The 25,759-nt window shown below is 41.6% G+C and overlaps 1 protein-coding gene and 1 pseudogene across 1 annotated transcript in view; one reads left to right on the plus strand and one right to left on the minus strand.

The window, feature by feature from the left end:
• Nucleotides 1–25,759, plus strand: part of DIP2A (DIP2 acetate--CoA ligase A) — a gene marked incomplete at its 5' end in the record, with an annotated part of 115,678 nt that overhangs the window by 23,209 nt on the left and 66,710 nt on the right. Inside the window, 5 exon segments of the mRNA XM_014581963.2 lie at nucleotides 553–624; nucleotides 5,074–5,193; nucleotides 17,650–17,769; nucleotides 19,185–19,418; nucleotides 23,837–23,965. Of these exon segments, the coding sequence (XP_014437449.1) occupies nucleotides 553–624; nucleotides 5,074–5,193; nucleotides 17,650–17,769; nucleotides 19,185–19,418; nucleotides 23,837–23,965 (675 nt within the window).
• Nucleotides 14,931–16,327, minus strand: LOC102480377 (U6 snRNA-associated Sm-like protein LSm3 pseudogene; annotated as a pseudogene).

Here is a 25,759-nt window from a genome sequence, read left to right on the forward strand (position 1 = left end):
CCGCCCCCTTTAGAGAAAAAAAAAAAAAAAACCTCTCAAAAAAAATTATTTATTTAATTTTATTTATAATAATAATTATTATTATATAATTAGACTAGAGAGAGACACCCACAGAGAAAGCAAGCCATCAGGTCCAGGACTCAAATCACACTTGGCCATATTGGAATCCAGTGCAACGTGCCGGCCCCTAGGAATTCTTAATTTAAACATCTTGAAACTTTTGAAGAATATAATTGTCTTTGGGAACCAGCAATTAACGTAATAGCTATGTCGCTGGACTGCCACGTAGTCGACCGCGGTTCGCGTCCCAGACCCGGTGACTTAAAACTCACGCTGGGTGCGTGTGTGTGCGTGCCCAAGATCCCAAGAGGAAAATGGAGGAGAAGGGATTGTGGTGTGACCATCCCCCCTGGGGGGTGTTTTCTTGTTTTCTGTCTCTATGTCTCTCTCTGTCTGGCGAGCGCACACGCCCTATAGCAAAAATCTCTCCAAAAAAAAAAAAAACATATATATGTATATATACATAATTGTCTTTTTCCGTTCTTGTTGCAGGTGACATCACTCAGAAAGGATATGAAAAAAAAAGAGCAAAGCTGCTTGCACGTTACGTACCACTCATTCAAGGTAAAGCCAGTACACCCAGCAGTCCATGACAATTATGTTGTCCCATAAATCTTGCTTTAAAAGTCAATTTTAGCATTGAACATTGACTAAAAAATGTTAAACCAAGCTTAAATATTACTATATGTGTCATAGTTTATTATTAAGGCCTGGAAAAAGAATCTTTAATATTAAATAATAAAATCCAAAGGCATGGATTATAATGTTCAGCCCTGGTTTGGGACAGATCTCATTCCTAAGTAGGATCTATTTTATTTCTATGATTATGGAACAGCCTGGCACATTTCCTTTCTAGAGCAAGAGCAAATATGAGAATGTAAGTTCTTCCCTTGCTAGATTCAGCACACTCATTGTTTCAACAGATTGGGGTGTGTGTGTGTGTGTGTGTGTGTGTAACTTAAGCTAATTCTAAAATTTGTGTCCAAGTGTATAAATATATACAGATCAAGGGATCCAAAATATGCTTGAAAAAGAACACAGTGTGAGGATGTACGTGACCCACACATGAAGATAATCATGAAGTAGTCATCACTGATGTGGTAATTTGGTGTCAGATGGACGTATAACCAGTGGGCCAGACCACCAGCCCAGACACAGACGCACACTCATGTGGACGTGGTGTACGGAAAAGTGACATCACAGCTACAGTGCAGCACAGTTCTTTGTCATTAGGTGTAGAATATGTGACACTGGATGCAGAAGTTAGTTCCAGGTGTATTAGCACTAAAAAGGTGGAAAACATAGAGGCTTTAGGAAATTGTCACTTTACTTTCTCAGATAGGAATAATTTAAGTCAGTAGATATACCAAAAAGCAGCAACTATAAAATAAATTATTGATAAATTGAACTACATTAAAATAAGGAACTTCTTTTATCAAAAGTCTTCATAGAGAATTTGGAAAGACAAACTGCACAGTGTATAAAGATAGCTGTAACACAGATAACCAGAGAAGTAGTAGTCTCCAGGATGAGCAGAGCAGCACTGCTCTGTAGAGTTTTGGCTGTAACAGACATGTTCCCCAGTTGTATTATCCAGTGTATTAACCTCTGGCCAAGTAAGCACTTGTAATTTGGTTAGTGAGAATGAAAGAATGAATTTTTTATTTAATTTTAATTAAACTTAAACTGCCTAAAAGTATCCCAATATGATAAGAAAAAGCCCTGTAGAAAAATGGGCAAAGACTTGATAGTATTTCGTAAGAAACCTTAATAGTCAACAAGCAAACAAATGGCCTCACCCACTAGTGATGGAACAGGGGCAAAGAGGGATACGCTGAGTCCACTCTAAGCATGTCATTCTGGTGGCCATGGCAGTGGCAATGCAGCCAAGTCTGGAAAGGAAGCAGCATAAGTATTGGAGAAATGAAACGCTCAACTTTATTTAGAGGTGGTATAACTTTATAACTTGAATACCTATAACTTGAATACCTGCATGTCTTGCCTTTTATTCATTTATTTATTTTTAGAGAGAGATTTTTGCTGTAGAGCACATGCACTCACTGGAGAAACAGAGATAGAAAGAGAGACAGAAAGCAAGAAATCACTCCTCAGAGGAGAGGGCCATGCCACAATCCCTTCTCCATTCTGCTCTCGGGATTTTAGACGCACACACCCGGCGTGAATGTAAGCTACCTGGTATGGGACTCGAACCACAGTCAACTATGTGGGAGTCCAGCAAGCTAACCATTATGCCATCTGCTGATCCCAATGCCTGCCTTTTAAATGATTAGAATTAGTAGGTTTGGTTTGGCAGACATATGGGTAGAAACAAACATAAGAATCAAAGGCTTTTCTCTAGCAATATTTCTGTTATGAAAAATTTTCATTCATAATGAACACAAACTGTCAAATGTTTATTAATACATTTAGCAAGAAAGACATAGTATTGTAATATCTATTTCAGAGAGATAACTAAGGCCCTAATACATGAAGAAACATACCAAATGTAAAAACTTAATATGGAAAATTGGCAGTTTCCAAATCAATGGGTGAACCTTATATAGTCTAGTCTAAATACCAGTGGCTGAATTTTCCTAACCCTGGAATTGGAATTCATTATAAGAAGAAAAGTTCTGGGAGAAGCCAGTTGATTTTTTTTCCCCTAAGCTTTTGCCATAGGGCATTTGCACTCACCAGCGAGAAAGAAAGACAATGACAGAGAAAATGAGAAGTCATCCCCTGAAGGAATAGCCATGCCACAGGCCTTTCTCTTCCTGGGATTTTGGGCATGTACACATGTGCCCAGTGCAATTCTTGAGCTTCCAGGTCTGGGGCACAAACTGCTGTTGGCCATGTGGGAATCCTGCACCTTCACCACCTTGCCACCTACTGGCTTCATCAGTTGATTTTTGAAAATGAATGTTGGTGAGGAAAGGCTGGCTTGGAGAAGCTACCCCCAACTGCATGTGTCACAGAGACAACAGAAGGGCCTTAGAGTACAGAGTGAGTGGTGGAGGTCGCAGGATGACCTGAGAGAGTGCAAGGAGGAAGGGCTCACTTTACGCTGGTGCTGCCCTGCGGGAAGCAAGAACCCCCATCCTTTCCACTATGAGTGAACATGTACTTTAGAAGGGTTAAAGCCCTAAATTTGTTCTTAATTATAGAAATTACAAAATTCAGGAGAATATTTGAGTATCCTTTGGGTGGGAGTTTTCTTCATAAGCCAGCTAGGACATGTGGAAGCCAGGAAGGAAAAGATGGACAGGGCTGGTTGGTTCCTAGTAGGAAGAACGTTGCAGAGTGGCTGAGCCACACTGGCTGGCCCCTTCTCCGTGGTGCAGGCTCAGTCTGCACTGCGCCCTCAGGACAATGAGGCTTGTTTCTTATTTTGCGGGAGAGAGGGCTCGTTTTCTGGGTAAAGTGAATAGAAATTCAGAGAAGAGGAATTGTGGATGGGTAAGAAACACTAAATGCAAATTAAAGTGAACCATTTTTTCTCTTTCCAGCTTGGCAAAATTCTAAAGCTTTTTATACCATCCATTTCTGACAAAGATGTGAGGAAATAGCACTTTCATACATTGCTGGTAGGAGTGTGAATCGCTGTGACCTTTTGGGAAAGTCATGTCTTGATATCTGCTAAAATTAAAAATATACCTACTCTTTCATCCAATAATTTCATGTTAGGTTTTTTTTTTAATCTTTATTGAATGAATAAATCTCAAAGAATAAAAGCGCCCATGCTTTAAAATACAAGATACCCCTGTGCCTGTGCATCACCTTGTAGCATGTGTGCTGTAATCCTTAGTGGATATGACTCTAGGTATTCTCTATTACGAACTTTAGAGTAGCTTTACCCAGTCATAAGCCCAAATATCCAGAAACGGGATTGCAATTGTTTGTATGTATGTATGCCGAAATTGTGACTAGCTAGGCATTGATTGCTGTCTAGTGCTGCATGAGTAACTGCCCTGAAAAGTACATGTTACTTAGAGGACATCAACACCTTCAGTTCTGCTCATAAGTCTGCAGTTTGGGCCCTGTGCCCATAGGGGTGGTCACCAGCCTGCCTGGATTTGAGGCAGAGAGGACTCTACCTCTCTTCAAGGTATGGTCAGGGCTGAGAGAGCCAGTGGGACTGGAACCACTGCTGGCCAATTTTATGAGATGTTTTGAAACAAGGCTACAGTTAAACATATTATTTTTGTTGAGTACAACTGAGGTGTTTGCTGTGTCGTTCATAAATGTCAATAAGCCAGGACTGAGACAGTGACTGCATACTTCGGTATTCCTTCTTCACCATGTTGTGTTCTAAGGACATCTGTGGTCAGGGGACCAATGCTCTGACAGAACCTGGTGATGCAGGTCGAGGGAAGTAGGCTCTTGCCGAAGCTGGACTCAGACCTGGGATAGCCAGCAGGTGGCGCAGCTGAGGTTGTCTCTGAGCCTGTTGCTCTCTGACCGCCTTGTCAGGGCTCCCTCTGACTGTTCTTTGCTGCACTTTCCTCCCTTCTTTGTCTTTGTATCTAAGGGCTTCTGATAGCACCCAGTGACCAGTTGGTGACTGTTTCCCAACTCTGGACAGTGCTAGGATCAGTTGACACAGACCATGTCAGATTCAGGAAGCATTCACAATGCAGAAAAGAATTCTTAAAGGGCTTTCCATAGTCTGCCGTCCGAGCGACACAGGGCTTGTACACCTGGCTTGAGCTGCCATGGTTGTGATGCTTCTGACGATGGTATACGAGAGCAGGGCAGAGGCAGGGCAGAGCAGGGCTGGGTGGGTGGGGAGGGGAGAGCATGGGCATAGGAATTAACCTGGTCCCATAGCATTTGCACGTCCACTACCAACTCCCAGACTGAAGCTCTCCTGTGCTTCCAGCCCAACAACAGGCTTAGTACAATAGTGTATGCTGTGTAGCAACGTGTGAGACAGGCATGATTTTTAATGTATTTTTTTCACAACTGGAATAGCAAATTATATACATAAGGTATTCCCATAAAATTCTGTTTCAGGAATAGACCCGTCTCTGCAAGCAGAGAGTCGAATCCCGGGGCCCTCACAAACCACAGCCGCTGCACCCAAACAGCAGAAGTCTCGGCCCACCAACTCGCGGGATGAGCGCTTCCGGTCAGGTCAGGTCATGGCCCTGGCAGTGAGGAGGGCAGGCAGGCCTGGAGCTCTGGGACTCTTAACTGCTAAGGCTTTCAGTTATTTTCTTTGCCAAAATGTCTGCTTAAGAAATTATTTTCCCTTGAGTTACAATTTACATTTTTCAAGAAAAAAAAATGTAACCTTCACAGAATGGTGTGTTTTAATATATTATGCAGCTTGAATGCTATTCTCTTACCAGATGCTTATAAAACTAAAAAAATTTTCTACCACCTGTGCTAGAATGATTTCCTTAAGCATTTTTGTCCATTTTTCCACCTAGAGCTTTAGGGTTGGTATTACAGGTTGAGTAAAAGGTTACAGGTTACAGCAGAAATGCTTGGGACCAGAACTACTTTGGATTTTGGTTTTCTTTTGGATTTTAGAATATTTACATATGCAAAAATGAGAAATCTTGGGAGTAGGACCCAAGTCTACACCCACAATTCATTTATGTTTTATGTAGTCCTTTTACACAGAACCTGAAGGTAGTTATGTTTAGTTGGTTATTTTTTAGGTTTTGCTATACGGCACATACACTTGCCAGAGAGAGAAAGAGGGAGAGAGGAGGGAAAGTGAGAAATCACCCCTCAGTGCGGAATGGCCATACCTCAGTGCGGAATGGCCATACCTCAGTCCTTTCCCTTCCATTCTCCTCTCAGGATTTTGGACACGCCTGCATATACCCAGCATGATTTTCAAGCCACCAGGTCCAGGACTCAAACCATAGTTGGCCTTGTAGGAATACAGCACCTTAACTACCATGCCACCTGCTGGCCTCCCAAAATTCATGTTTTTACTTACAGATTATAACAGTAAATAAATAAGGTTATATTAAAAACCTTCAAGTTCTCTATCTGTTTAACATCATTTTCACCATTATATATATTTATATTGTGAAATATATTTCCTTTACATTTAAACTCTTTGATAAACTTTTTTTCAGAAAAACTTTCAATAGGGGTAAAGAAATGGTCATTTTAAGAATATCTAAAAAGATGGGCCAGCTTTGTGACAATAACAATAATGTGCTGCTCAGGAGAAGCTGGATCCCACATGGTGACCAAGGTTCAAATCCTTGGCCTGGTGAGCCTGAAACACACCAGGCATGTACGTCAGTACCTAAGGTCGAACAGGCTAGGCTGGAACTGGAGGAATGAGATTGTGGCATGACCAGATCCTATGAAAAGTGCTCTTCTCTTTCTCTTTCTCGTGGGCATGCACATGCTATATCATGAATGAAGAAAAACAAGCAAACAAAATACCTGAAGAGAATATTAAGATTTTAAATGTTTTTCCAACATGGAATATGAAGAAATATTTGACTAGATAATTTTCTTACCAACTGATACACATTTATTAAAATCTTTATCACACTGAAAGTATTTGTTTTCTGATTATATAAATAAATACATGCTTTGTGTTAAATATGTACAAAACATTATACCAAGTGGAAGGACAAAGGTGATTTTTAAATCCTGAATCCTGAGGTAACCACCTCAGCAATTCACCAAGCACTGTTTTCTCCATCCTGGAGGCAAATATATGCATGCATGTATGTCCTCTCTAGGAACCAGACCATGGAAAAGGGTTCCTTCCTCCTTCGCTCCCTTCTTTTCTCCTTCATCTCCATTTCCCCTTCCATCCACCCTGTAAGGTTAGTTAACTGCTCTTGTGAGCTTCATACTAGGCTCTAATTCTTCATCCTCTGAATACAAGTCCTTGAGTGTAAATGTGCCAGTGTTTTCTCTCAGCCTATGGTTTGTCTTTGCATTCCCTTAAACTGTCTTTTGAAATGCAGTTTTAAACTTTGACATGTCTAAGTTAACTTTTTTAAAAAAATGAATAGTGCTTTTGTTCTTTTTTTTTCTATTTTTTTCTTTTGCTTTTTTTTTTTTTGAGAGGTTTTCGCTATAGGGCGCGTGTGCTCGCCAGACAGACAGAGAGACAGAAAGCGAGAAATCACCCCCCAGAGGGGATGGTCACGCCGCAATCTCTTCTCCATTCTCCTCTCGGGATCTTGGGCACGCACGCACACTCACCCGGCGTGAGTTTTAAGCCACCGGGTCCGGGACACGAACCACAGTCGACTACATGGGAGTCCAGCAACATAGCCATTATGCTAATTGCTGGTTCCCTTTTGTTCTTGTATTTAAGAAATCTTTGTCTAACTCAAGGTCACAAAAATTCCCTCTTGTGTTTGTTTTGTTTATTTGTTTTAATTTAATTTATTTATTGTTAGTCTTCAATTTGACAAGAGTGAGACAGAGAGAAGGAGATGGGGAGAATGAGAAAACTAGCAACCAGGTCCAGGACTCAAACCTTGGTCGGCCATGTAGGAGTCCAGTGGCTTAAATACCATGTCACCTGCCAGCCCCTTGTGTTTTATTGAAAAAGCATTATAGTTTTAGGTTTTACCCCTACGTCTGTGATCCATTTTTTAGTTAATTTTAGTGGAAATACAGGCTATAAATCAAAGTGTTTTCTTTTTTTTTTTTTTTTTGCATATATTGATAACTACCCGATTGATCTTACACCATTTGTTAAAAAAAAAGCTGTGTTTTCTCTGGTGAATTAATTCTCTTGCACTTTTATCTGAAAGCAGTTGCACACATATGTGTGCATCTATTTCTGGACTTTCTGTTATGTTCTGTTGATCTATTTATCTGTCTTTAAGCCAAAGTATATTTTCTTAATGATTGTAGCTTAATACTGAGTGTTGAAATCAGTAGTGTTTGTCTTTCAGATTTGTTCCTTATCTGTGTTACTTGGCAGTTTTAAGGTATTTATCTTAATCACCATGTCATGAACTGAATTGTGCTCCATGCCCCCCCCAATCATATACTGAAGCTCTAACTTACAGTAGGGAATAGGATAGTATAGAGAGATAATTAGGTTTAGATGAGGTCATGAGAGTACAGCTTACATGATAAGACTAGTGTCCTTACAAAAGAGACACCTGCGAGCATTCGTCAGGTAGGGGAGAAAGCAGCTAGCTGTCTGCAGCCAGGGAGAGAGGCCTTACAAGAATCCAACTTTTGGGGCCAGCAGGTGGCATGGTGATTAAGGGCACTGGACTCCCACATGGCCAGCACAGTCAAGTCCCAAACCTGGTGGCTTATTTTCTCACGTTCCCTTTATCTCTCACTCTGTCCCTCTCTGGTCAAATTTTAAAAATAAATGAATAAAGTCAAATAAAATAATTCTTTAAAAAAGAAACCAGGTGTGCTGGCACCTTGATCTAGGACTTCAGACTTCCAGGACCATGAGGAGATAAGTGTCTGTTGCTTAAGCATCCAGCCTGTGGCATTTCATTGTGGCAGCATGAGCTGACTGAGAAATGCTAGTGTTGATGGTTTGACTGTGAAGTTCCTGGTGTGATTTCCTTGTTCTTGTGCTTGGTGTCTATGGGTTTTGTGTTTGTTAGTTTATGCCCCAATCATTTTGATGTTTTCTAGATTTTTAGTTCTGGGTTGTGAATCTATACTTGTGTATTTCTTTATTTTTGAAACAGCAATAAAGTATAAAGTATATGATAAAATATTACTATATTTGCTACAGGGGTTTCCTGGGTTCATTTCTCATCATTTTTCTTTTGCCAGAGGTTATGTATGCTCACCAAAGACAGAGAGAGAAACACACACAGACTCAGAGGGAGCGGGAGAAAGTACTCCCTAATGGGACATGGTCATGCTTCAGTCCTATCTTCATTTCTCCATCCGGTTGGGATGTCAGACATGCATGCACTGGGTGTGTTTTGCTTTTCTTTTCTCTCTCTTTCTTTCTTTCTTTTTTTTTTTTTTATTTAAGTTTTTGCTATAGGGCATGTGTGCTCGCCAAAGAGAGACAGAAAGTGAGAAATCATCCCCTAAGGGAGATGGCCATGCTGTAATCCCTTCTCCTCTATTTTCCTCTCTAAGTTTTGGGCACAGACACACACACACACACACACACGCATGCACCTTGCATGAGTTTTAAACCACTTGGTATGGAACTTGAATCACAGTTGACTACATGGGAGTCCAGCGATATAACCATTACGCCATCTGCTGGTCCTGAACCTGGTATGCTTTTCAAGCTGCCAGGGCTAGAACTGGAGCTGCAGTCAGCCATGAGGGATCCAGCTTCTTCTTCCCTTTTTTTTGTTTTTTTTTTTTTTTTTTTGGTTTTAATTAATTTTATTTAACTTTATTTACTTATTTATTTAGTTTTAATTTGCCCAGAAATGGACAGAGCAAGAAAGAGAGAAGGAAAGTGAGAAAGCAAGCCGCAAAGTCAGGGAATTGTACCATGGTCAGCCATTTGGGAGTCCAACACCCTTAACTACAGTGCCACCTGCCTGAGCCTAAAATATCATACACGTTGAGAGAGACAGAGATGGACTTGATGCCACAGTCCTCCAGCCTCCAGTAGTTTCTGCCACAGGGTGGGTGCCACCATGCCATAGGATCTGGCTTCTTTTAACCACTAGGCCACAGGACTGGCTCTGATAATCCTTTTACTTATTTATTTTATGAGCACCTTCTCCCATGAGTCCTCACGTAGCAATGCTTTTGAACTATGTATGTCTGAGAATAGTTTTGTAAACCCTCATGTTTAAATGATAATTTGGTATAAATAATAACAATTTGGATAAAATTCTAGGTCCAACACTTCTTCTCCCAGTACCATGCACCATCTTGCACACAGTGCTGCTACTGAGTGTTATTAGACTATTCTTGATCCTAGAAGGTGATTTGCACTTTCTCTCTGGAAGTTTTTAGAATTGTCTTGTCCTTGATGTTGTAAATTTTATTTTAATGCATCTAGATAGAAATTTTTCATCTTTCCTGATTGTAACCTTGTAGATAATTTAAATGCAAGTTTTAAAATGTTTTTAAAATATTTTGTTAGAGAAAAATTAGAATACATATAAAAATGGACATCATAGGACCCCTTGGGCCCATTGTCCAACTATAGTAGTTCTCAGCCAGGCTCAATCCTGGACTCATCTATACTCCACCTCCCTTCTTCCTCCTAATGTGATGTTGAAGCATATCTCAGATGTGTTATTTCATTACATGTCACAATTAGATGTCTGTGGATCTGGAAAGAATGTATGTGTTTCTAAAAGAAATTATATCACAAAATAATTAACAGTAATTCCTTCATATCAAATATCTAGCCAGTGTTCATATCGCTTTTCTTTAGAGAAAGAAAGATAATGATAAGAAAAAGATAAAAGAGATAAGAAAAAGATAAAAGGAGAAAGAGACAGATGTAGGTATTTTTGATAGTCTCTCTTTGTCAAGACCCTAATCTGTGCCAGCCTCTCAGTTAGCTAGGATCCCAGGTGTCTAGCATGCTGAGATTGGGCCAGAACCAAATCTGTCCCCCAGGCCACTTCCAGCTTCCCAAGCAGTGGTGCTATCAATGTGTCACTACAGCTGGGCCCATATGGCTTTTCTTTTTTCTTTTTTTTTTCCTTAAAAAGGTTTTTGCCATAGGACCCATGAACTTGCCCTAGAGAGAGACAAAGGAAGAGTAAGAAATCACTCCTTAAGGGAGAAGGCCATTCTGCAATCTCTTTTTTTCTATTCTCCTCTCAGGATTTTAGGCATGCACGTACACGTACCCAGCATGAATTTCAAGCCGCCAGTCCAGGACTCTAGCCAGTCAGCCATGTAGGGGTCCAGCACCTTAACCACCACACCACTTGCTGGCCTTTCTATATGGCTTTTTAAAAACAAGTGTATTTGAACCCAGGATCCATGTAAGATATACACATCACAGTTGATTGCTGTTGGTATGTTTTCATCTTTTCTTTTTATTTTTTTCCCCCTTAGGTTTTTGCCCTAGAGCATGTGTGCTCACTGGAACGAGACAGAGAGAGACCGTGAGAGGGAAAGTGAGAAATCAACCCAGAGGGGATGACCACACCACAATCCCTGCTCTGTTTTCCTCCTGGGGTTTTGGGCTTGCATGCACATGCACCCAGCGTGATTTTCAAGCTGCCAGGCCCAGGATTTGAACCATAGTTGGCCATGTGGGAGAATAGCACCTTACCTGCCATGTCCCTATTTTCATCTTTCTTAATGAATAGATTATGGAAGCACCTAAGTAGTGTTGTCTGATGGCACTTCTGGGGTATTATAACCATACTCTTCAGCTCTCTGGGCTTGAAGAAAGTCACATGAGAGTCCCCAGGTGTTTGTGAGACTGCTGTAAAAGACCTGTGCTCCTTCCTTATCAGGAGGATGCAGCTCCCTCTTGTTCCTTCTGTGATGTGGGCAGCCAGTGGTGCTCTCACTTTGTAAGTCCATTAGGTCCCCATGGCTGTAGAATGTTGAGACTCAGGTTCTGTCTTTTTTTTTCATTCCAAAGCCAGAATGCTTTATTTTTTTAATTTGCCAGAGGGCATATGCACTCACCAGACACAGAGAGAGAAAGCACCCCCCAATAGGGTGAGGTCACGCTGCAGTCTCTTTTCATTTCTCTATCCTGTCAGGATTTTGGGCACTCACCAAGAGAGAGAAAGCACCCCCCAATAGGGTGAGGTCACGCTGCAGTCTCTTTTCATTTCTCTATCCTGTCAGGATTTTGGGCTGGGCCCACATATACCCAGAGTGTCTCAAGCTGCCCAGGTCAGCATTCAGACTGTGTAGTTAACCATGTGAGAGGTGGCTCCCTTAACTACTTAAGCCCTTCCAGAATCCTTGGGGAAAAATAAATTAGCCATAGGGCATGTGCACTCACAGAAGAGAGTCAAAGAAAGAGAAAGTGAGAAATCATCCTCTATTGGGCATGGTTATGCTGCAATCCCTTCTCCATCTCTCCTTCTTGTTGGGATTTTGAGCATACACACAAACATATGCCTGGTATGTTTCTCAAGCTTCTGAGTCCGAGACTCCCACTGTATAGTTGGCCATGTGGGATCTAGCCACCTTAACCACCATGCCACTGCCCAGAATGTTTCTATAAAGGGAAATTTCCCCTCATTTACTCTTGGTAAAGAAAAGGCAGGAAAAATAGTTCTTTCCGTTTATTTACTAGTTTTCAAAATAATGGATTGGGTCCTCTAATGGCAACCAGTTATTTTTGTTTCCTCTTTTCTCTTTCTGTTTCTTATCTGTCTTTGTTTTTCTTTCTTTCTGTGTGTGTTTGTGTGTGTGTGTGTCTTTATGATCACTTTGATTACAAGGGTTGGAGAAAAATTAAAATGTCATTTAGCTTAAGAAATGAGTTACCTGCAAATCAGATCAGTTTAGGAATGAAAGAACCCTCAAATCACTTAATATCAGAATGTATGCATGTTTTTCTTTGAAGGTTTGAACATTTAAAGAGGCAATCATATAAATTCTCCTGTTTTCCATGCAGAATAAATTCTTTATTTTAGCCAACTGTTACCGGAAGGGCAACTGGTACACCATCTCCCTGGACAAAGAGCATTAGGATATTGCATGTCATTGATTCATATATCTTTTCCTGTTTTCTTCATCGATTTCTATAGTAACCATAGCTTCTTCCACATATCCCAATATCATGTTTAAATGTTGATCATAAGCATGTCATCTGCCTTGAAGCTCTTGGTCACTTCTGATTTACAAATTTTATAAATTTGTTCATCCAGGCTGAGCCCGATGAGATCCAGAAAGAAAGATAATGATAAGAAAAAGATAAAAGAGATAAGAAAAAGATAAAAGGAGAAAGAGACAGATGTAGGTATTTTTGATAGTCTCTCTTTGTCAAGACCCTAATCTGTGCCAGCCTCTCAGTTAGCTAGGATCCCAGGTGTCTAGCATGCTGAGATTGGGCCAGAACCAAATCTGTCCCCCAGGCCACTTCCAGCTTCCCAAGCAGTGGTGCTATCAATGTGTCACTACAGCTGGGCCCATATGGCTTTTCTTTTTTCTTTTTTTTTTCCTTAAAAAGGTTTTTGCCATAGGACCCATGAACTTGCCCTAGAGAGAGACAAAGAAAGAGTAAGAAATCACTCCTTAAGGGAGAAGGCCATTCTGCAATCTCTTTTTTTCTATTCTCCTCTCAGGATTTTAGGCATGCACGTACACGTACCCAGCATGAATTTCAAGCCGCCAGTCCAGGACTCTAGCCAGTCAGCCATGTAGGGGTCCAGCACCTTAACCACCACACCACTTGCTGGCCTTTCTATATGGCTTTTTAAAAACAAGTGTATTTGAACCCAGGATCCATGTAAGATATACACATCACAGTTGATTGCTGTTGGTATGTTTTCATCTTTTCTTTTTATTTTTTTCCCCCTTAGGTTTTTGCCCTAGAGCATGTGTGCTCACTGGAACGAGACAGAGAGAGACCGTGAGAGGGAAAGTGAGAAATCAACCCAGAGGGGATGACCACACCACAATCCCTTCTCTGTTTTCCTCCTGGGGTTTTGGGCTTGCATGCACATGCACCCAGCGTGATTTTCAAGCTGCCAGGCCCAGGATTTGAACCATAGTTGGCCATGTGGGAGAATAGCACCTTACCTGCCATGTCCCTATTTTCATCTTTCTTAATGAATAGATTATGGAAGCACCTAAGTAGTGTTGTCTGATGGCACTTCTGGGGTATTATAACCATACTCTTCAGCTCTCTGGGCTTGAAGAAAGTCACATGAGAGTCCCCAGGTGTTTGTGAGACTGCTGTAAAAGACCTGTGCTCCTTCCTTATCAGGAGGATGCAGCTCCCTCTTGTTCCTTCTGTGATGTGGGCAGCCAGTGGTGCTCTCACTTTGTAAGTCCATTAGGTCCCCATGGCTGTAGAATGTTGAGACTCAGGTTCTGTCTTTTTTTTTCATTCCAAAGCCAGAATGCTTTATTTTTTTAATTTGCCAGAGGGCATATGCACTCACCAGACACAGAGAGAGAAAGCACCCCCCAATAGGGTGAGGTCACGCTGCAGTCTCTTTTCATTTCTCTATCCTGTCAGGATTTTGGGCACTCACCACATATACCCAGAGTGTCTCAAGCTGCCCAGGTCAGCATTCAGACTGTGTAGTTAACCATGTGAGAGGTGGCTCCCTTAACTACTTAAGCCCTTCCAGAATCCTTGGGGAAAAATAAATTAGCCATAGGGCATGTGCACTCACAGAAGAGAGTCAAAGAAAGAGAAAGTGAGAAATCATCCTCTATTGGGCATGGTTATGCTGCAATCCCTTCTCCATCTCTCCTTCTTGTTGGGATTTTGAGCATACACACAAACATATGCCTGGTATGTTTCTCAAGCTTCTGAGTCCGAGACTCCCACTGTATAGTTGGCCATGTGGGATCTAGCCACCTTAACCACCATGCCACTGCCCAGAATGTTTCTATAAAGGGAAATTTCCCCTCATTTACTCTTGGTAAAGAAAAGGCAGGAAAAATAGTTCTTTCCGTTTATTTACTAGTTTTCAAAATAATGGATTGGGTCCTCTAATGGCAACCAGTTATTTTTGTTTCCTCTTTTCTCTTTCTGTTTCTTATCTGTCTTTGTTTTTCTTTCTTTCTGTGTGTGTTTGTGTGTGTGTGTGTCTTTATGATCACTTTGATTACAAGGGTTGGAGAAAAATTAAAATGTCATTTAGCTTAAGAAATGAGTTACCTGCAAATCAGATCAGTTTAGGAATGAAAGAACCCTCAAATCACTTAATATCAGAATGTATGCATGTTTTTCTTTGAAGGTTTGAACATTTAAAGAGGCAATCATATAAATTCTCCTGTTTTCCATGCAGAATAAATTCTTTATTTTAGCCAACTGTTACCGGAAGGGCAACTGGTACACCATCTCCCTGGACAAAGAGCATTAGGATATTGCATGTCATTGATTCATATATCTTTTCCTGTTTTCTTCATCGATTTCTATAGTAACCATAGCTTCTTCCACATATCCCAATATCATGTTTAAATGTTGATCATAAGCATGTCATCTGCCTTGAAGCTCTTGGTCACTTCTGATTTACAAATTTTATAAATTTGTTCATCCAGGCTGAGCCCGATGAGATCCAGAGCTTTCTGGCTGATGTTGGTAGGCCATTGCTGGTCCACATCATCTGCTATGTTTTTCTTTTATTTTCTTATTTTTACTATTGGGCACATGTTCTCACCAGAGAGAGAGAGAGAGAGAGAAATTACCCCCAGGAGCGATGGCCTTGGCCATAGTCCCTTCTTCATTTTCCTCTCGGAATGTTGGGTGCGTACACACACACACATACACACACAGAGACACACATAGACACACACACACACCTCACACACCCAGCATGTTTTCTTTTCTTTTTTTTTGGAGAGGTTTTGTTATAGGGTGCGTGCACTTGCCAGAAAGTACAGAGAGAGACAGAAGGCAAGAAATCACCTCCCGGGGGGATGGCCACACTGTAATCCCTTCTTTTCCATTCTCCTCTCAGCATCTTGGGCACGCACACACACCCAGCGTGAGTTTTAAGCCACCGGGTCCAGGACTCAAACCTCAGTCGACTACATGGGAGTCCAGTGACATAGCCATTACACCAACTTCTGGTCCCAACTCAGCATGTTTATCAAGCCATTTGGTCTGAGACTTGAACGTCTCCATTGGCTATGTATTAGGTTGTCTAGAATGTTAGTTATATATTTTTTTCTATTATTTTTTAAGAGATATTTTTGCTACAGGGTACACGCACTTGCCAGAAAGAGAAAGCAAGAAATCACCACCCACCCTAGGGAAGATAGCCACACTGCAGTCCTTTCTCTTCCATTCTCCTTGGGATTTTGGTCACACATGCACATGTGCCTGGCGTGAGTTTTAAGCCACCAGATCTGGGACTCAAACCATGGTTGACTATGTGGGAGTCCAACAACGTAATCATTACGCCATCTACTGGTCCCTCTTTGTTTTTCTATGCAAAAATGTCATGACTTCCCTGACAACCCAATAGGATCCAGTCACCTTAACCAACACATCACTGGCTAGCCTGTCTACCACATTTCAAATCCTGCATCCTTTCCCATCTCTTGCAAGAATATCCCTTTTTTTTCTGTTATCTTGGTTTTGTTTTGTTTTATTTTATTTTTCTCTTTTAGCATCATATTTGGTGTTTTAGTTCATTCTAGCATTTAACCTTATTGATATACAAATCATCCCACCTTCGGCCCTGGAAACCCTCATCAGCTAGGCTTCACAGGTGTGTGACTGCTTCTGTGTTGACTGTTAACACAAGAGGCTTTGGGTACATCCTGGGCATCGCCTCCCTTGCTCTAGAATCTGCCACTTCTAAGGGTCCTTTTAGTATGGCTCTAGAGATGCTGATTTGCTATTGGGCTGATAATTTTTTGCAGTTTTTTTTTTTTTTTTTTTTTTTGAGAGACAGAAAGTGAGAAATCACCCCCCGGGAGGATGGCCATGCTACACTCCCTTCTTCTCCAGTCTCCTCTCAGGATTTTGGGTGCACCTGGTGTGAGTTTTAAACCACCGGGCCAGGAACTCGAACCAAATCATGGTCGACTACGTGTGAGTCCAGCAACATAACCGTGACTCCATCTGCTAGTCCCTTTGTAGACATTTTAAATATATAGAGTTAAGACATGCTCTTTTGTTTTGTTTTGTTTTTTTAAAGTACCAGAAAGTATGCATGCTCAGAGAGAGACAGAGAGGGAGAGAGGGAGAAAGCACCCCCCACTGAAGTGTGGTCACATAGTCCCGTCTCTATTTCTCCATCCTATGGCGATTTTAAGCATGCAAGCACGTGCGCCTGGCATATTTTTTAAGCTACCAGGACAGGAATTTGAACTGTGATGGCACATGTAGGATCCAGCTATCTTAATCACTAGGCTATGGTGTTGGTCAAGTAATGCACACTTTTTAAAGATAGAACACCATATTTGTTTGTAGTGACATTTCCCATTCAGATTCAGAACTTCAGGGGTTTTAATTCACTCTTTCATCTCTGTTTATATTTCCTCTCTCCCTTATGAGTTGTTCAAGTTACCAGGAATGACAGAATCAGGCTATTACTTTTCCTTCACTGTATCTCACAAAACATACAAAATGTCTCCATGTGATAGTACTCTCACTGCCATCAACAATGTGATGACAGTTTAAAAAATTTTTTTTTGCACAGTTCTTGTCCTTCATAGATATTTCTGTAGGAACAAACTGAATTTTCTAACTGCAGAGTTTTAAGCTCAGATGGAATAGTTTAAGCCACCAACTAAATACAAGCTTAGGCCCATTCGTTTCACATTACTTTCAATTTAGGGTATTTTCTTTTTATTTAGTTTTGATTTACAACTATAGAAGTATTTATGTGGTTTCAAAGTCAAATATACAAACAAAAGGATATTCAAAGAAATCTAGGCCAATAAATGGGCAAAGACAGGTAGGCAGAGCTTCTACTCCTTTTATACCCAATGAAAACAAACACATGAACCTTAATTTGTGACTTTATGACAGTCTTGTAAACATGTTTTTATTGCTGTTGTTTCTGGTAGATGTTCACACTGAAGCCGTGCAAGCAGCTTTGGCCAGGTACAAGGAAAGGAAGATGCCCATGCCTTCGAAAAGACGCTCTGTCCTTGTACACTCGTCTATGGAGACCTATACCCCTCCAGGTATTGATGACAGTATCAGGGATGGCTGCCATGAGTGGCTTACGGGCCTGAGGTTAGCGCCGTTTTTTTCCATTTGAGTTTGGAAGAGTCTTCTGGCCTGTGGTATAGATTTGGAAAATCTGGACATCAAAGGTGTTTGAAAATATGTATTCCCTTTGCCTGGAAATCAATTTTTATATACCCAAGCAAATACTTGTTCACAGAACTGTCTCTGTGGATTTAAATTATTTTCTTTTTTTACTAAGATGATATTTATGTCTTTTAGTAAAGAGAAGAACCTAAAATTAGCAGTTAATGGGATACTAAAGCTTCCGGAGTTAAGCATTCTAAAGTATTCTCATCTCATTACATATAATTAAATATGTTTCCAGGACTTAAATGGGTACTGTAAGACTATCTGAAGAGGGTTTTTTTATTTTTGGTGTATTTTGTTGTTGTTTTGTTATTGCCATTAGAAATGAAGAGGGGCTTCTCTTTAACAACAGTGTATTTTAAGCTTCCTGTGAAATTGTACCAAGGCACTTAAAAGTCTTGCTGCCATTATGTTATTTAGGTAACAAAACTGGCAGCATTGTTTTTGGTTTGATACATTTGGACTTACTACACAAGAAAAGCCAGACTTCCCAGAGTCACAAGATGATTTATCAATACTGGTTTTCATAATTCTAACTTGCTTTAAAAAAAAAAAATTTTAAGTGTATTGTGAAGGAAATATTTAAAATGGTTTTCAAAATGTTATTTCTACAAAATACAGCTGTCAACACTATAAACTTCTCAAGAATTTTTAAGTAATGGTAAAACCTACAGTAAAAGCAGTCATGCTGACTGGGGTAGAACTTTACTTCACAGTTTTATAGCCTGCAGGAGTTGTCTTGGGGAAGGGGTTCTGTTCAGAGCTGATTCGTATGTTAGCCTTCAGAGGATACCACAGTGCTGTGGGTGTGTCCAGGCCTACACATCCTGGGAACCTACACTGCTGCCCAAGGTGTAGGCCCAGGAACAGGCTAGGGGTAGCGGCTCAAGCCATTGTGTGATATGTGTGGGGCTCTGTGTAAACGTCATAAAGCAATTCATAGCTGGGATCTCCCTTGTTATTTGGGACCCCACTGTGAGATATGCTGAAGCCGTTTAGGAGACCAGAGGCTGTCTTCATTCTGGTGTGTGGTCGCTCTGTAGCTAAATTTCCCTGGGGAAGCTGGGGGCTCATGTAAGCTTTTTCCTACAGCAGGGCTCCTTGCATGCACCCCTAAGCCAAGGGTGGCCCCAGTGGTGACCCCTGTACAAGCCTGGGCAGAGCTGTACCTGCTGCACAGGCGCATGCGCATGCGGGCCTGGGGGCTCCAGTGTGAGTGTGGGGCTCTGCCCTCCCCCGACTCATCTCTACATCATACCTGTCGTCATTATTTTAACCACAGACACGTCATCTGCCTCAGAAGATGAGGGCTCTTTACGGCGACCTGGGCGACTCACCTCTACTCCGCTCCAGAGCCATGCTGGCGTCGAGCCCTGGCTCGACAGGGTCATTCAGGGCTCGTCCACCTCATCCTCCGCATCTTCCACCTCATCTCACCCGGGAGGGAGACCCGCCGCCACGCTGGGGGCTGCTGCTGCCACCGCGCTCGCAGGCCTTGCAGCCCACATCCACATAGGTCAGTAACAGCTGCATGGCCCCCGCACCAGCAGAGCAGAGCTAGCAGTCCCCAGGACAGCACCATGCACCAGCAGCACCCTCTCCTGCACGGAACCATGGAGAGCACCTGAGCCTGCTACCTTCTTGCAGCCTTTGCTGCAGACCCGATCTCTGTCCCCACGGCGGAGGTCACGCAGCCCAAATAACACACGATGTTTCATCTTCCTGAAACATTAACTGGTTTTGAGCTTTAATCATTACGCTTAAAGAAATAAGGTGATACTTGGTTAGTTCATGACCTACGTTAAATCTGCACAACCTTTGAACCTTCAAACAATACAGCTCAGCTGTCAAATATTTCCCCATCAAGACTACCTCTTTTTTCATTTGGAAAATGTCCTTTGGGCAACAAAAGCAGTTCTTTATGCTTGGTAGTTCTAGACCCTGGTGGCATGTGGGCATCCCCTGTGGCTCCTAGAAGCACGCGGTGTATCATGATGCTGAATCTCCTCTCTCTGCGCTAGGGAGCACCAGCCCAGGTGGGCTGGCCTTGGGTGGGTGGTCACACTCAAGGGCTGGTGGTTGTGACACTCTCCCTGGGCCCTCTTCTCCTTGGCAGACCCTGCCCTTCATCTTGGCCTTGTCCATAAGCCATCCCTGTACCACACAGGGTCCTGAGGCAGGTGCTGGGGCTATAGCCGTGGTCTGGCCTTTCTTCCTCCAGATACCAGATTGCACAGCTCCTCAACCTGCATATAGTCTGTCAAAAGATAGGTGAACTTTTTCCAAATCAACAATCCTTTGATTTCCATGAATCTTAGAAAGGAAAAAAATGTGACTCATTCATCACTTGAAATCCTACTTTTTAGCATAAACCATAGCCAAGTTAGCTGTCTGGAGCTGTGTGGGAAGCCTTCCTATGTTCTTGCAGTAATATCTGAAAGTGCAGCTGGCATTGTTGAAGACTCCTCTCAACTCCCATTCATTTCTGAATGAGGAAGACCAAAGTCAGGTGCTTAAACTCACCTGAGATGACAGCTGGCTTTGGCAGTGAAACTGGGGCTGGCACCAGTTTCCTTGGTCCCTACTCATTTTCTTTGCTTTTAATTGCTTTTCTGTTTAAAGCAAAGTGGTGAGCTCTCGCAGTGTACCTATGACAGGTCGTGTTTGTGGTGGCTACTCCGTGACTGGATTGGGACCAGCTGGGTGTTTTATGGGGCCTGTTGCTTCTGTGTCAGTGTCCCCTGTAGGGAACATCACTGTCACTCTTGCTTTTATCTATTTCAGTCAATACGCAGTGTTATGTCTCTGTTGAACGAGTGTCTCTTTCTTACAATGTGAGTCTGAGATGAAAACTCATGGTACCTCTCCCTGCTTCTGCTGTGCTTCCGTTCACAGGCAGCAGGAGAAGGCAGTATTTTCCACTAGAAGTGCCCCTGTGGCAAACTGTCTGCCTAGGTGGTTTTCATGGCATTCTCAGGCGTTCTACATGTGGCTGATGGTTACTGCCAACTTGTCCTCAAGGAGCTTTCCAGTTGGCAGTGCCATTGTATCTGTTCACCCTTATCTTCTTCTGTGTCGGTCCTTGTTGCCTAATGTTACAGAAATACACAGTTGACTCCGATGTGAGAACAGCAGTGGGTCTAAATGCTGTGGTACCTTATTTCTGCTTCCTGGGGCTTTTTTCCTAGGCAAGGGGGTAGGAAAGCAAACAAAGCATTTGTAGTATATTAGCCACTAAGGGACTGTCTAAACACTACTTCTGACGGGTTAGAAATAAAGGCATAAAGGGCCAGCAGGTAGTGTGGTGGTTAGGGTTTTGGACTCCCACATGGTCAGCTGCAGTTCAAGTTATAGACGTGGTAGCTTGAAAATCACTCTGGACGCATGTACTTATATGCCCAAAATCCAAGAGGAGAATGGAGGAAAATGACTGTGGAATGGCCATCCTTCCTGGGGGATGATTTCTCACTTTCCCTCTCTCTCTATCTCTTTATCTCTCTTTGGCAAGCCCACCCTATGGCTAAAACCTATTTTAAAAGATTTTTTTAAAAAATAGGTAAGGGAGGGACCAGCAATTGGCATAATGGCTATGTCGCTGGACTCCCACATAGTCGACCGCAGTTCGCGTCCCAGACCTGGTGGCTTGAAACTCATGCCGGGCGCGTGTGCATGCATGCACAAGATCCCTAGAGAAGAACGGAGAAGAAGGGATTGTGGCATGACCATCCCCCCCTGGGGGGTGATTTCTTGCTTTCTGTCTCTCTGTCTGTCTGGCGAGCGCACGCGCCCTATAGCAAAAAAAAAAAAAATCTCAAAAAAAGGAAAAGAAAACAAAATGCTGATTTGATCAACATAAGACTTTCAGAAGTTGTGAAAACTCTGTCATTAAAACTTCATTCCCCCCAACACACAAAGGTATAGCCTGCTATGTAATTTTGTAACAACTATGTAAATAGTTGTGTTTTGTTTTTGTGTAATTTCAGCTTTCTACATATCTAAAAAAATTCTTACTTTGCACTTTACCTAGGTTATTGAAATGATAATTAGATTATCATAATTAAAAATTTTTTTTTTGGAGAGGTTTTTTTTTTTGCTATAGGGCACGTGCGCTCGCCAGACGGACAGAGACATAGAGACAGAAAGTTGAAGATAACTGGACAAAACTGAGTCTGAAACTTGGTTTGAAATTGTCTCTCTGGTCTTTACTTTCTCATCAGTAAAATGGGAATCCTCATTTTGCCCTCTCAACCCTTGTGTGAGGGATCAGTGATGTGACATAATCTGGCGCCTACAGGGGATTCCAGCAACATAGCCATTACACTAACTGCTGGTTCCCCAGAATTTAAATATTTAAAGTGGAGAACCAGCAGGTGGTATGATGGTTAAAGTGCTGGACTCCCATATGGCCGATTGCAATTTGAGTCCAGGACCTACTGGCTTGTTTTCTTATTTTCCTTCTCTGTCTCTCCCTCTCTGGTGATATGTCTTATAGCAAATTAAAAATACTAATAATAAATTAAATAAATAATTATTAAAATAAATAAATGAATATTTAAAGTGCTTAGTGACACTGGCAGATATATTCATTAAAATATTAAACAGATTACCAGCCTCCATCTCAACAGACCAGTGTTGATTCTTGTAGTGGACAAGTATCGGTGTGTTAGTGTGGTAGTAGAACAGTTTCTCATAGTTGTACACACACAGCGCCTTTCCTAGTGGTCGAACCATTTGTAGTTACAACTTCTATAGCAGCTTATAGTCAGCCAACATTTTGAACAGATAAATGTGTTGTACCATGGAAATTAAGCACAGACGTGCTGAGATGATGGAAGGAATGACTTTTAAATATTTTCTACATCTAATGTAGCCTTTAAATGTGACATTAACATAATCTACTTTTAGAACTTGATTGTGGTCTCTTAATATTGAAGATACTTTTAACTAGTAGTGGGAATAGTTTTAATTTTTTAAAAGTTATTTCCTTTATTTTTATTTATCATTATAGTTATTTTCAATTTGACCAGAGCAAGACAAACACACACACACACTGAAAGAGAGAGGGAGAGAAAGTGAGAAAGCAAGCCACAAGGTCCAGGAATCAAACCATGGTTAGCCACGTGGGAGTCCAGCACCCCTAACCACCATGCCACCTGCCGGCCCCAGGAATAGTTTTAATTTTTACAGTTTTATTCTTTTTTGGGGGGGTGGGGGAGGAGGTTTTTGCTATAGGACATGTGAGCTTGCCAGGAAGACAGAGAGAGACAGAAAGTGAGAAGTCACCCCCCAGGGAGGATGGCCACACCGCAATCCCTTCTCTTCCATTCTCCTCTAGAGATTTTGGGCATGTGTGCACATGTGCCTGGCATGAGTTTAAGCCACCGAGTCCAGGACTTGAACAACTGTCAACTACATGGGAGTCCAGCGACATAGCTGTTACACTAACTGCTGGTCCCTACAGTTTTATTCTTAAGACCTACAAAGGTAGTATCTTCATGATAGCCATGTACTTTTTTCAGGGTTAGGGGTAATTTAGGAGCCTGACTATTGTTTTCATAATGTAACAAAAAATGTTTAAATGATAGTTTATTTCAAATTTATTTCTGCTTTCTTAATGGAGAATTTCTAACTAAAATCTTATTAGGTAGTGTGATAGGCAAGTTTACTCCTCACCTATCTCTGTTATGTAAGAGTGACTCAAGGTCGGGATTCTGTGAGAACTGAGTCACCCACAAGCACACATTTCTCTACCTATCACACCTCAGAGCCCCAGCATGCCTTTAGTCAACCAGGAAGATGAAATTGAGCAGAATATCACTGTCTTCCTGGCTAGTGCTCAGCTGGTGAAGCCATAGACTAGTGGGGTTGAGCAGTAACTCCAGATTCATTTGAATTAACAGCCACTTCTATTTTGCTTGTGTTTCTCAAACTCAGATCTGCACTCTGCCCCTCCTGATGTCACCACGGGCCTTGTGGAGCATTCATACTATGAACGGCCACAAGTGGCCTCTGTGAGAGGTGTTCCTCGGGGGCACAGTGGGGGTGCCTTGGACACAGCAGACGGTGAGCATACCTCTCTTCCTTTGAATAGCAGAACACTTTTCTCTTCAGGACTGACCACACTTTAATGTATCCACTTCAGCAAATCAGGGCCAGCCATCAGTTTTAACCCACTGGTTTGGAGGATAAACAGAATGAGAGTACACAGTGAAGGTCATTACAGAAAGCATTACGTGGACACGTACTGCGAGGGGTCTGTGGAATCGGTCCATTTGAAAAACAAGCAGGGCAAGGAGGGAAGTAATCCTCCAAATTTAGATTGGATGCAAAAGGAGTTTGGATCTATGAGGGGACTTCAAAAATTTCATGGAAAAATGGAATTTAAGTATATTTAAGTTTATTTTGGTTCAAAAATTTTGAAATCCATGCGTCTTTTTCATAAAATATATTTTCCATGAATTTTGTAAGGACTCCCTTGTGTAATAAGGAAATGAGAAGTCATGGAAAGTTTTATTTTTCAATGTGGAGAAAAAGAGTATTTTATTATCTTGACTTGATCACAAATTATAATAATACTAATTATGTAAGTTTTATAAACATAGGCCTGTCATCTTTAAAGTCTCAAAGAGCCAAATATTAATATAAAGCACAGGAAATAAATTTAATTGAAAAGAAAGTTGTAACAAAGTCCTTCTACACATTATGTGGAATCACAGAAAGAGGAATTGTTGTAATCATTACCCAAGCCGATACCAAAGATAACACAAGTACAGCAGCTCCATGGTGTAATGTGAATGCTCTGAACTCTGAAGCCAAAGACGAAACAAGAGATGCTTGGTCTGGAATGTAAAATTCAGACCTACGTATAACGCGAATCAGAGAGAAAGATTATCTGCAATTTCTAACAGCAAGATATAGTTGCACATATTGGATTCTTCAATAAAATTGAAAAAATATCAGATTCAGGATAAAATGTTGGACAGTCTTACCAGCCAGACCACCTTTCAGGATAAATTTTCAGGATAGCCATAATGATCAACAATAATGTTCTACATATATAACTTATGTGTTTGCTCTTTAACCAAAACCAGCACTTTTATTTGTAAAGTTCCCAAATTAAAAGCAACAATGGGACCAGCAGTTAGCGTAATGACTATGTCGCTGGATTCCCACGTAGTCAACCACAAGTTCACAGACCTGGTGGCTTAAAACTCATGCCGGCGCGTGTGCGTGCATGCCCAAGATCCCGAGAGGAGAATGGAGGAGAAGGGATTGCAGCGTGGCCATCCTCCCTGGGGGGTGATTTCTCGCTTTCTGTCTCTCTGTCTGTCTCTGTCTGTCTGGTGAGTGCATGCGCCCTATAGCAAAAACCTCTCAAAAAAAAAAAAAAAAGGCAACAAGTAATTATATACATCAGAATTGGTGGGAATACCTAATATTATTTCACAACTGCCACTACATGTTTCCTCTTTGACACAATTGTCACAGACCCGACAGTTTACTTCCTTCCATCGACAAGCTTCTCTCATGATGCTTTGTTCCTGAATCTGGCAGTAGACAGATTTCGGTAGAGGTCGATGATGAGCAACATGTTTTATTTGAAGATGATGTTAAAGTTTCTCCTTTAGCTTCTGGTTATAATCCTTGGTTGCTTTTTCTCGTGATGTAAGCACACCCAATTTTTTAGAAATGTTAGTTTTCCACAGACGAATGTTCATTTCATCAGGCCCACACGTAATATACTTGCTGTCAGAAGTCATTTCACACAGATTACATGCCGCATTCACTTTGTGTGATAGACTTCCCTGCTTCGGTTTTTGTCCACAGGTAAGATTTGAATTCTCAAAACTAGCAGCA

This window comes from Tupaia chinensis, unplaced genomic scaffold (assembly GCF_000334495.1).
Source record: "Tupaia chinensis unplaced genomic scaffold, TupChi_1.0 Scaffold141399_1, whole genome shotgun sequence".
Taxonomy (NCBI): Eukaryota; Metazoa; Chordata; class Mammalia; order Scandentia; family Tupaiidae; genus Tupaia; species Tupaia belangeri.